Source organism: Mobula hypostoma, chromosome 9, assembly GCF_963921235.1.
Source record: "Mobula hypostoma chromosome 9, sMobHyp1.1, whole genome shotgun sequence".
Lineage (NCBI taxonomy): Eukaryota > Metazoa > Chordata > Chondrichthyes > Myliobatiformes > Myliobatidae > Mobula > Mobula hypostoma.
The window spans coordinates 14,269,666-14,282,564 of NC_086105.1; the positions used below are offsets into that span (position 1 = coordinate 14,269,666).

At 40.7% G+C, this 12,899-nt stretch overlaps 1 protein-coding gene and 1 long non-coding RNA gene across 2 annotated transcripts in view; one reads left to right on the plus strand and one right to left on the minus strand.

The window, feature by feature from the left end:
• Positions 1 to 1,315: 1,315 nt before the first annotated feature.
• On the minus strand, positions 1,316 to 6,191 carry myf5 (myogenic factor 5). The gene is made up of 3 exons (XM_063057766.1): positions 5,448 to 6,191; positions 3,287 to 3,362; positions 1,316 to 1,664 (listed from the first exon to the last, which is right to left on the minus strand). Exons 1-3 carry the CDS (start codon positions 5,943 to 5,945, stop codon positions 1,480 to 1,482), a joined length of 759 nt encoding a protein of 252 aa, XP_062913836.1. The 5' UTR covers positions 5,946 to 6,191; the 3' UTR covers positions 1,316 to 1,479.
• Positions 6,192 to 8,202: 2,011 nt separating this feature from the next.
• Positions 8,203 to 12,899, plus strand: part of LOC134351515 (uncharacterized) — a 46,977-nt gene continuing 42,280 nt past the window's right edge. The window contains exon 1 of the long non-coding RNA XR_010019163.1: positions 8,203 to 8,379. This is a non-coding gene — a long non-coding RNA (uncharacterized LOC134351515). The remainder of the gene's footprint in view (positions 8,380 to 12,899) is intronic.

Sequence of the window (12,899 nt, forward strand, 5' to 3'; positions counted from 1 at the left end):
TATGTACTGCCATCCTCTGCTACGGAATCACTTTTATTTTACCTCTCTGATTTAGCGAGCGACCATATCCGCCATTTCCTCTACCATCTGTTGCTGTTCTTTAAACACTGCGTAAAATCGCAGCGGATGAATGTTGTTGTGTTTCGAAGGCGCAAAAGGAATGAATATAATCTGGGGCCGGGTGGATCGGAGCAAACTGCCTTTTCGTGTTTATATTTCTAAGTGCGAGGTATAATGTTAGAATGAAGTATTTCGGTTTTATAAATAAGGATAAGTACGGACGAACATTAACTTCAGTTCTAAAATAACATGGAAAGGATCCAGAGGAGGCTCACGAGAACGATTCCGGGAATGAAAGGATTATAAGAAGCATTTCATGGCTCTGGGCCTGTACTCGCTAAAGTTTAGAAGAATGCTGGGGATGGGGGCGTGGTGGAATCTCAGTGAAATCTGTAGAATATTGAAAGGCCTAGATCGAGTGGATGTGGAGAGGATGCTTCTTGTAGTGGGGGAGTCCAGGAACAGTCTCAGAATAGAAGGGCGTCCCTTTAGAACAGAGATAAGGAGAAAATTCTTTACCCAGAGGGTGGTGAATCTGTGGGATTAATTTTTACGGACGGATATGGAGGCCATGCCATTGGGTGTATTTAAAGCAGAGGTGACAGATTCTTGATTAGTAAGGGCGTCAAAGGTTACAGGGACAAGACAGGAGAAAGAGGTTGAAAGGGACAATAAATCAGCCATGACGGAATACTGGAGCAGATTCGATGGACCGAATGGCCTATTTCTGCTCCCGTGACTTACGGCCTTCTAGAAGCCGCAATAAACTAAGGAAATATAATGAAACGCACGTCCCGCGAATTCGAATTAATTTTGTATGTGTTCAGACCTGTATTGCTGAATGATACTTTATTAACATGTAATTATGGGACTGAAATTCAGGGAGTTCACACGTCGACCCCCAGCAAGAAGCTGTGCACTCGACAAATGTTTGTTTCACAGTCCAAAGGCAAGCTCATGAAGTCCAATTGTTCTGCAAACCGATGTTTGGCAGGAAAACCGGAAACTCTCCTGGGAATCGGCAGCTTCTGAAGGGGATAGGGTGGGGGAGAAGAATAAGGTTTCGGGGCGGGGATCTTTCATGAGAAAATTTGGGGTCGTTTTCTGCTCTAAAGTGTAATGCTAGCCAGCTCGAAAATCATTTGTGTTTTCCCCTTCAAAATACAAACATATCTCAACTTCAAAGATATCTTGGCGTGGCTTCGCAGCGCGTTCAAATAAACCAAAAGTACAAATAATTGGATTTATAAAAAGTCTCTCGCGATTTTATTTAATTTTTAAATACAATTATTTTAACAGCGACTAATGAATATACCATTATTTACAAATATACAGTTCCTGTTTATTAGCAGAGTTTTATTTGATTGAACTTTATATCCACATCATGGTCTATAATTTGTTTTGGAATTGATTGAGGATCTAAAGAACATGGTAGACTGGCTGGCTGGGAGTGGTAGGCTGTGAGGAATCGCTGACATGTGGGGATGTTGTGCTTCCGTCCGGTCCTGAGAGGAGACAACGCTCGGGGGACGGTGAAATCCGCTCCACTATATTGGACAGATAGTCCAAGCTGGAAACAGCATGTCCTCGGCTGCTGGAACAAACTAGTGGAAAATAAAAGCGTAAAAAACAATGTAAGTTAGTATCGGAATAAATACTTGTATTTCTCTTACCATTTAAAAAATATTGTGGAGGAAGGAAAGTTAATCGGTCTCAAGACTTTTCACTGACCTGAACTGGCGCAACAGAACCCGTTACCCTATATGATACTCTCCTGTAAACACAATGCATCATTTCCATCGATACATGATCTTTGTTCCAAATCTTTTCGAAGATAACGCACCCCATAAAAGACACAATTTCTAATCTTTGTTTATTCTGTCACGTTAAATTGAAAAATGTTCAACCGTAAATATTTCATCAATATATTTTAAAATGCTCCACTAAATCCTTCGGAGTTTCATTCTACAAAGACAATAATATTCGGCATCTTACATAGATATGATACAGAACCTTTAGCAACACGCACAAAGAGGAACTCAGAAGGTCAGGCAGCATTTATCGAGCGAAATGAACAGTCTCGGGCCGATACCCTTCATCGTGACACTTGAAAAAATTGTGTATACATAACCTTTAATTCTCTTCAATGATGGATTTCATCTGGGGAATACATTTTGTCGACATTTTGTGGTTTTAATTTTACTTAATGTGTTAACTGTGGTTTACCATTAGCGACCTGGTTCAAAGTCGGAATTTTAATGGGTTCAAGAAGCATTACAAAGTTGTGCATAAAATTCAAATGGATACTCTAGTACAGTATTTAAAGTAAGAATATCTCTGTGAAGGGCTGAAGGAAAGCTCCACCTGCGCTTAGCCAACATTAAAAGTTCCATAAATGTATTTCGAAGAGGAGTAGGAGTGTTTTTCTGGTCTCCTGATCAATACAGATTCTTTGACTAATTCTATCTCGACAGTTCATCTTGTCATTCTCATTATTATTAACAGTGGGAGATTGAGTATGCGTAAATTAATTTTCTCCCTTTAGGACAGAAGCAACTTGAAATGTATTTTATTCACTGTAATGTTTTGGGGGAATATTTTGGATATTTGAAATACGTCAGAATTGCAAAATCATCGGATTTCTTCGATGTTTTATAAAATACCTACGTTATATAACGTCAACCAATCTTCATCTGATCAGTATTTCTATTGCCTGCCTTAATTACTGCCCTTTGTCAACATTTGTTAGCATTAAAGCGAGTAAATTATATATAGCGTTAATAAATCATTTCTAAAGGATTTCCAATGTAACATGGCCGAAACTTTAGTCGCTTCTGAAAAACCATTTTGTTCTGACGGAACAACTTCTTCCTCAACTTTGCCTCAAATTCAGAATTCAAGAATTCATGGCGCTGATTTCCTTTTGTTTGGAAATGTTCTCACTAATTCACTAATCGCCGAGAATGCTTCTAAAGTAGTTTAAAGTTCTTTAAAAAGTGGTGGAGGTAGATGGAGGCGGGGGGTGGGGGGGAGGAGGAGTTCATTCAAGATGACACTTCCCCGCCGCGGAAGAATCCATTTGCAGTTAGTCTGGCTAACTGTCTTTGGCAGGCATTCTGATTTGCGGTTTTCACAAGCCGTGAACGGCGGTGTAATTTAGTCACCGCATCTTTCAAGACAGATTTACGAAGAGGTACAAGCTGAATTAATGGGAACAAGAACGTACCATTCTGTAATTCCGAACAGTAAATGCGGTCAGAGAGGATGCTCCTTCTAGACCAAACGGGACTGTTACATCCCATCTGCAAAATAAAAGGAACACACAAGGAAATCAAAGTAAAGCAAGATGCAAGTTTAATTTAAGACTTTAAAAAGTTCGATGTTAAAAGCACACTTTAAACTTTATAAACGTCAAGTGTTTTGATTACACTTGGACGGAAGCAACCCCATCTGTTAATTAGACATAGTGAGTTCCTTCATCACACCATGGCATTCTCACGGAACATTACATACTGTATCTCAATATCCCTGCACAGAAATGTGCATTGTGTTATCCATGGAAAATGGATTGCATGTCTATGCAGTAAACTTTAATTGCGCCGGTTCAATTTTTTTCCTATATTAAATTCATCTTGAAGTCTTGGCTTCAGTTGTGAAAACAGTGCTGTAAGGAGGCTTCACTGGTTATTGCCTAAGATAACACTGCTGTTGCTGGCTCCTGTGGATAGCAATAGGTGCAGAGGTGGGAATGTCATTATCCCTGCATCCAAAGAGATCAATGTGTGTGGCAGCAACTGTTTGAGGAGGCAAGAAGAAACACTCGGTCACACTTAATGGGACCCAGACATATGCTTCAAGTCCTGAGCATCAGGGAACATTACACCTAATTTCCAACGTGCTAATGAAGATGTTTAGCTATTGTTCCTCTCTCTCCCTCTCTGACACACTCATTCTCTCTCTCCATTATCGCTCACATTCACTTTCTCTCTCTCTCTCTCTCTCTCTCACACACACACACACACACTTACTTTCTTTTTCCTTCCCAAATTAGTTCAGCAAATATTTCGTTGGAAAGAATGTCCGACAGCTGTGAATGCGAAGTTTGACGATTCTCGCAGCTGTCCTCTTGATTTTCAACACTCGGCCTTTGGACAGAGTCAAGACAAAGCTCGGTGGTTGTTGTAGTTAAAACATGGAAACGGATCAGTGATTGTCGGGAGTGGTTTACAGCGGAAATATGTAAACTTTACTCGTGAAAGCTACGGAATACCAGAATGGTCATAAGTGAATTGAAATATTGGAAATATTGCGTCTGAATAAACAGCAATGTTGTTAATTGTTTAAAGCTTGATTAATTCTCTTTTGGAAAAACATAAAACTTTTCGAAAGACTGCATCATTTATTTACAGGTATTTTGTTAATGTATCCTTAATGCCATTGTTTAGGATCGGAAACTGTTCGATCACATTAATCCCCTTGATTTTAATCTGTGGACGTTTTTCCATCGAGAACAGTTTTATAACTACCCCGACCTATTATTGATTCAATTCCATTGGGGAATGTGGTGTATCGGGTGGGATGATACTCAGTTGTCTAAGTACCCATATTACATCTGGTAATCTTATGAATCAAATTGGGAAGTATTTCCTTTCATGCGCGAATATGTCTATAATCCACTCATTTCTATTCCACTCTATGGAACAGAAAATGCAATCAGCTGTAAACATCAGTCTTTGTTAGAAGAACAGATGAAACAGCTTTTGCATACAAGCATGTAATCGATATTTACGAATTCCTGAATATCAGATTTTCTTTCAAGGCACGAAGAAGAAAGTTTTATGAACAAATGTTTGGACTGATTACCAGAAGTTTTCGTTTTGTTTTATTGTACAAAGCACGCAGGAACCCAAAATGCGCTTGGTACACGACGAAATGAATGACTGTGTCTCATATTAGAAGGAATGCGTTTCTACGGCAAAGAAAGTGGATCATAGAAATAAAACTTCATCACGCACGATGCGATTCGGCCCATCCTGCCTGTAATGATAAGCACATAGCTTTCATATTGAGATCTCACATTGCTACTAGTACATATAGCTTATACAACAGGAATTCTGCAGATGCTGGAAATTCAAGCAACATACATCAAAGTTGCTGGTGAACGCAGCAGGCCAAGCAGCATCTATAGGAAGAGGCGCAGTCGACGTTTCAGGCCGAGACCCTTCGTCAGGATATAGCTTATATTTGGCTTATTGCATTTTCCTAATGATAATATTGTACAGTGTGTCTGTGAGACAGAGTGTGAGTGTGTGTGAGAGAGAGAGCGCGAGAAGAATGGAAGAGGAGTCGTGGGATCGAATATACCGATTCTGTAAGTTGGTGCTCACCATTCCGTCTGAACAATTTGATGTGGGGCTTCCCGGCTCCGAATTGCCATTGCCCGGGAGGTTATAATAGTTCGCCACCTGTTCCCTGAGAAGCTCCTGCAGGTTCTCAATGTAGCTGATGGCGTTCCTCAGGATCTCCACTTTGGGCAGTCGCTGATTCGGATTGGCGCTTGTGCATCTCTTCAGAGTCTCGAAAGCCTGGTTCACTTTCTTAAGTCTTCTCCTCTCTCTCATGGTAGCTGCCTTTCTCCTGTCGGTGTTGGAGCTTTTGCGTTTGCAGGCTTTGCAAGCCCACATCAGGCAGTGGCCAGCCTGGTGGTGGCCACTTGGTGCTTTGATATGCTCCTCTTCAGTTCCACGGGACTTCAGCTTGTGGTCCCCAAACACTACCGCGCCATGCTCAGAATCATCAGCAAAGTCCGCCTCCTCGGGCGATGACAGACAAGAATCGGAGAACAGATCGGAAGGAGAAAAGTGGCAGTCGACCATGATATCCATTTGTAATAATAGCGAGACAAAGGCTTCGGTGAAACTCAAGACCTGCACAGTCTCGTTTCCGTGTAACTACACTAGCCGGGGAGTTCAAAGACAAACATCGGTTCGAGTCAGAGTAAAGTGCCTCCGGCTCAACACTCAAGAGCCCTTTATATATACACGATGAGGTCCGTCACACCGGCGAACGTTCAGACTTTCCCAAATGTCATTAACCCCAGATCCGTCCCATGGGTATCTCATTAACCTCTGTTGAGTCGGCAAGGTCTCCTCCCACAATTCAAACGGAACATTGTGCGACGAGAAAAGGAGTACCAGAGAGCCATTCCAATCAGAGGAGAGCTTCCAACTGGTGGGAAATAATAATATGCAGAAAGCGGAAAATTAGAGCATTCCCTTGTTTTTTTTTTAAAAAGCTTTATACAGAAAAATGCAAATCATCTCTGTCCGCTTTCCACAATATCTTTGCGAGGTTCTGTTAATGTCAATACAGTACTGTTTATTTGGATCCTCTGCTAAAGTGCGCTACCTCAGTTACAAAGTAATTTGTCACGTGAATTACTTGATGTTTCATTCACGTTGGCTTCTTACTGGTCTCTGCATATTAGTTATTATGTTTTCAAATAAAAAAAATAACGGGAAGGGATCTGGATTAGTGAAACTAATGTACAATGCGTAGCGTGTTTAGTACGAAATGACAATTCGTAATCAATGGAAGGACAGAATAATGAGTGGGTAGAGTGGAGATAATCGTTTTTAAGCAATGTTACTAGTGGATATAATTCCTTGTTTTCATTTCCCTTTGTCAGACTATTTTAAATACCCTGGAAAGAGAACCCATCGAAACTGTATGTCTATATTTAAAGCAAAGAATTTCGCGAGTTAATTTCAAATGTTGGGAAGACAATGTTATGTGCAGCGCCTTTCTATATCAGAATGAGTCCCCCCCCGCCCCCAGCAATGTAGCAGTCTTTTAAGACTGGGTCAAATGAAACTTGTCGAAAGCCCTGACATGATGCTTCTCAGGCTGCAGATTGTAAAAGGGCAGTTTTACTGCTCCTTCGGGTTTGCTAATTTTATGGGTGAAACGAATTCGCACCGTTACAGATGCGTCCCAGCTGCAACTTCGCCAGATCTTTTAAAGGTGCAAGATTCCTCTGCAAAATGTGTCGGGGAAATTCACACACTGAGGCGACATCTCTTACCCAAAAGTTTGAATACATCGGTCAGACAATCTCTTAAGTGGTCATTAAATCGGTAATGGAGCGTATGGGTGAGTGTTTGTTAGATTAGTAGCAGGTGGAGGGACATTGAAAGCCACTCGTCCCTAAAGGAATAGATTTCCCTTTGCGTGTAATATTTTGTTTGTATAATCTAGAGGGATTTACTGAATTGGGTTATATTCCCTTATTTAAATTTAAACACTTCATTTGTAAAAATAACAACTTGTTCCCGACACCGCAGTTTTCAAGAAAGATATTTGTAACTCAAAGGGAATGAATGAACAAAGTACAAATAAATAAATTAATCGCAGCAAAGAAAAAAAAATTGAACAGTGATGAAAGTTGTCTACCAAAACTGATGTTTTTCTGACGAAAACTAGTTTGCTAATTCATGAAATGAGTTTACGCACTGAATCCCTAAAACATACTTTAAATCCATTGGGACACGTTGCCTTCGTTTTGAAAGAAGCGCCTCTTTACTGCGGCTGCTTGGTATGCTTTCCGAAAGTGCTTATCAAAACAACCGACTAAAGAAGTAAGCAGCCACTTAAGGACTGCAAGGGCGAGGACGGAAGGTGCAAGGCGGAAAAGACATTGAACACTCCAAGTCCTATTCCCTGTTGGACTGGAAACTGCGGCGTTAAAACTCCAGTCATGGCAGCAAACATATTTCTTTGCTTTTATAGTGTAGCAGCAAACTTTCCCGAGCCCTAACCGATTCATTAAAATTGGCATGCCACACTTTCTAACTGGTATATTTTATAATCCCGTTTTATTATATATATATTTGTGCCTAAGAAGAGACGCGTTTCTAAAAAGGACACTTCCTTCACTTTTTAAATATGATTTAACCACTTGTGACAATCTTTTGCATCATAAAATAGCTTCTGCACAGAACTTATAAAACTTCGAATGTCATGTAGTGTGATCACTCCGGGTCTAAATCAGCACTCAGATGCATTCTTCTCACTGCCCCTATGTTAACACGAACAAGCTATTTCAATATTAGTTCCAACCTGCGTGGGGAACATAGAGCAAAGTTGGATTACATCTGTCAAAACATTCGATTGCTTGTCTTTGCGACCTTGTTTTCTCATGTTTTATCGAGGTACACACTTGCCTGACACTTTCTGTTCAGTGTGGACGATACCAGTTGAAACACAGCTGAAGAAGACATTGAGCTTTGCTGTTCTAATCGTCTTCCAAGAGAGATCAAAGTGAGTTAATTTTCTATGACTCCCGTAAGAGTAAGTTTTGCTGTATTTCTCATTTGAAGTGCGAGCAAGGACAAGCAGCTGGCCTATGTGCAAGTAACACATTTAGCCAAAGTTACAAGGCTACTGAAAAGTTCGCAGGAGGTGGTGTGTGTGTTTTTAAGCACAGCCAAACCAACAAAGAAATGCATTGCACCTAAACCAGGCAATGAATATATTTAATCCACCTTTTTTATCAATATACAAGTAGACTTGCAAACGCTCTATCTTCACTTGGCGGTACCCATAATCGGATCCGATGTGCAGTCTCCGAACGTTACCCGACTTGTGTAGTAGACACTATCGGTATTGCCGGAGAAACCCTAGATCTTGCCAAGTGCATCAGCCAATTGAGTTGAATCCAATTCAGCTCGACTTCTACCCGACTTGAAGAAACTTTGCTAGATTAAACATTACTGCTCATTGATAAGATGTGAAATGTAACTTCTGTTTGCCACATGCCACGAATAAGAGCCCCTGTCTGGGCAGTGTTCCTCCTGCAGTGGACTCAAACCAATCACCTTCTGAAAATCTCGTACTCGGGGTTAGAGCACGCAATGGTGCTGATTCGATCCATAGATATGCCGATATAATGTAGTAAACGCAAACCAAATATTTGACCAATAAGTGCCTGCCCCCAATAATTGAAAATACGGTTGAGAAACTTAGTCAGAATCCGTGAGTTATTATATTTTGTGTTATTTTACTACTGAATTACTCTTTTGAATCCTTGAGGCTTCAGGTTTGAGATATATTGCCTTTGGTTATTTAAAATGAAATAATCACAACTAAGCCGTGTTTTAGAAGACAAATAAACCTCATTTATTGAGTTAAACATTAAAGGTTAGACCTTGAAAACGAAACCTTCACTATTTCTTTAAACACTATGTACATATCTGATAAGATCTCCAATTCACTTTCATTAATTCTTGAGCTGGCAGTTCTTCAACTAAATCCCTCTGGAAATAGCATTGATTAAATCCCAACCTTTGATCCCGAAAACGTTATTGGTAATCTCAGCATACCTGAGATATATTTCTTTTCATATAAAGTAGACTTCGAATTTTCATAATTATTTTTGGACGCAAATAATACTATTGCCCTCACATTAAAAAGTAGCCTAAAATATTGCTCTCTACAGATTATGCAACGTAAAGTTATTATATATAGAACTAATCAGTGATTATATTCATTAGTTTTCAGCAATATGTCCGTTACCCAATAATACTGCATTCGAGATTGACTTCAGTCAGGTGATACTATTTTATCATTTTTACTATTGTTATTATTTTAAGGCAAAGTAAGAAGCAAAACAACCATCATTAGCTTAAGCATAATAAAATATTAACTTGAGTTCCTTATTAAAGGTAAACAACAATGTTGTGATAGGTAAATAGGCGACTTGCAATTGAAAATGAACATCGAACAGAAAACATCAACGGTCAGCCCAAATCTCAAGATCCGGATTCAATTGAGTTGCCTTGGAGGGTTACAGGGCAAACACAGTCCTCTCCAACGCACACAAAATGCCGGAGGAACTCAGCAGGCGAGGCAGCATCTGCGGAAAAGGGTAAACAGTCAAGTTTCGGGCCGAGACCCTTCATCAGTCCTCGTCTCGGCCCGAAACGTAAATTTTTACTCTTATACATAGATGCTGCCGATCCTGTTGAGTTTCTCCAGTATTTTGTGTTTGATGCCTTGAATTTCCAGCATCTGCAGATTTTCTTCCGTTTGTGAATCTAAACCCTCTTATTTTTAAATGGACATATTAGCCCCCAAATTCTAAGAATGGGAACATTTTATGATCAATCTCTTCTGGCCCGCCGTTACCAATACAGTATATGGTAATAAATACAAGATTAACAATTGCTTTAGGTATTCTTATTGCTTTTCAGAATGTAATTATATAACACCTTTCATTTTTCTCCTAAGCATCCCAAAGCGCTTTCAACTAATTACGTATGTTTGAAGCATATAGAAACATAGAAACATAGAAAATAGGTGCAGGAGTAGGCCATTCGGCCCTTCGAGCCTGCACCGCCATTTATTATGATCATGGCTGATCATCCAACTCAGAACCCCGCCCCAGCCTTCCCTCCATACCCCCTGACCCCCGTAGCCACAAGGGCCATATCTAACTCCCTCTTAAACATAGCCAATGAACTGCCCTCAACAGCTTCCTGTGGCAGAGAATTCCACAGATTCACCACTCTCTGTGTGAAGAAGTTTTTCCTAATCTCGGTCCTAAAAGGTTTCCCCTCTATCCTCAAACTGTGACCCCTCGTTCTGGACTTCCCCAACATCGGGAACAATCTTCCTGCATCTAGCCTGTCCAATCCCTTTAGGATCTTATACGTTTCAATCAGATCCCCCCTCAATCTTCTAAATTCTAAATTCCAACGAGTACAAGCCCAATTCATCCAGTCTTTCTTCATATGAAAGTCCTGCCATCCCGCCTTTCAGAATGCAAGATATTCTATAAATGTGCTGCATAAACAATCAGTTTAGGAAGAGCTGAAAATAATTTATTGCAGTCAGCTAAATCAAAATAAATGTGCATACTCAAACAACGGCTCCTGAAGCTGCCAGGTATTGTTCACTAAACTACTGGGAACAGGTCTAAATGATTTCCGAAGGCAACCTCTTTCTTGCACCGTAGTTTTCTCACCTCTGTTGAAAGGGTGGATAACAGTTAAGACATTTTCACTGTAGGTATACAAAGAGAGATCTCTAAACCAATAGTTAAAAACTGAAGAAGCGATTATATTTACGCTCATATCATGAGCTTCTGAAAACTTTTTCTCTAATATACAATAAGGCAAGCCCCAAGTCGAAAAAACAATGTAACTATCGCGAACGGGGTGTATAGAGAGAGCGAGCAACACACAAAATGCAGTAGGAACTCAGCAAGTCAAGCAGCATCTATGCAGGGGAATAAACAGTAGCCCAAAAAATCGACTGCTGATTCGTTTCCATAGGTGATGACTTGCTGAGTCCCTCCAGCATTTTTGCGTGTGTTGCTCAAGATTTCCAGCATCTGCAGAATCTCTTGTGTTTATGTAAACAAAGTGAAGAGCTCTGCTGCGCTGCTGAATGCTTAACACAGCATTTCACTCCCAACCGGAGGCATGACTCGGTGATAAGTGTGCGTTACAATGATATTTATATCCACTCCGCAATGAGTTTCATAAAACTAGGGCGAATGTTCTATTACCGATTGCATTGCTCTTATTCCATGTGCGCGTCAGTAACTTTAATTAAATTCTGACACATTGGATAGTGTTTCTAAAACGAATTAATCTCGAGAGAGTGAGAGTGAGTGACAGTGAGAGAGAGAGAGAGAGAGAGAGAGAGAGAGAATGAATCTTCCAGTACCGAAGGAAACTATTCGCCACACCAAGCTTTCTGATGGAGACGATCAGTCACACTCAGCACGTTTTTTCATTGCGTGGAAAAGTTTCTATTTCAAACATTTATCAAACAATCCCCCTTTAATGCTCCCTATTAAATCTGTCTTCTTTCAATCATTCACTTCAGATCATAACAATTGGCCAGCTTGTTAACTTTCCTTTGCTGCCGACCTTGAGCCTCTGATTACTGGCATTCTGCCAACATCGGTAAATTAATTAATCGAAAACTTCAGAATCGTGAACACACGAATTAAATCTTTATCTATTCTTCTCTCCTCTGGAGATTTCAGTTCCAACATCCAGTGATGTTTATGTAATCAAGGGATATCATCTCTAGTGCAGCTCTAATGCATTTCATCTCTTCCCTTTGACACGATTTCTAATGTGTGTTGTCCACAATAGGCCACCAGACTCGAACCCCAATTATAAAGCAGTTTCTAAAGGATTTCATAATTTGGCCAAACTTCTTTTCACCCTACCCACCCGTTTTCAACACCGAAGCCAGGAATTTTAAAGTAATGCTATCCTCCCAGCTCCGACTTCTCCGTGCCAATCCGTTTGTTGGTAAGATCTCAGATGACAATGAGCAGGTGTGGTACCTGGGATAGTTGAGTGGCGTGGCGAAAATAACAACGCACTCAGGAAGGAACTGATTGCGAAATTCAGGAAGATGAGGTCGGGATAACATAACCCAGCCCTCATTGAGGGATCTGCGGTGAAAGGGCGAGCTGCTTTAAGTTCCTGAGTGTCATCATCTCGGAGGATCTGTCCTGGATGGAGCCAGGAGTCAGTGGCTACGCTTAGGAGTTCGCGGTGATTTGGTATGTCACCAACGACGCTTGCACATTTTTATAGAGGTGGAGGCGGAGAGGTTTCTGACTGGTTGCATCATGCCAGGTATGGAGCTTCCAATGCCCACAATCGCAAGATGTTGACGAGATCAGTAGACTCAGCCAGCTCTCTCAAGCGCACAACCCTCCCCACTAGCGGGGACATCTCCTCAAGAAGATCCTCAGCACTAAGGATCCTCACCGTCCAGGACATGCTCGCTTCTCATTACTGCCATCAGGGAAA

Excerpts from the sequence above, each read along its gene's own strand:
- myf5 (XM_063057766.1), bottom strand. The coding sequence starts at position 5,945 with ATGGATATCATGGTCGACTGCCACTTTTCTCCTTCCGATCTGTTCTCC. Across the intron at positions 3,363-5,447 it reads CAAATTGTTCAGACGGAATG|ATGGGATGTAACAGTCCCGT; the intron begins GTGAGCACCAAC and ends TTTATTTTGCAG. Across the intron at positions 1,665-3,286 it reads CTGTTCGGAATTACAGAATG|TTTGTTCCAGCAGCCGAGGA; the intron begins GTACGTTCTTGT and ends ATTTTCCACTAG.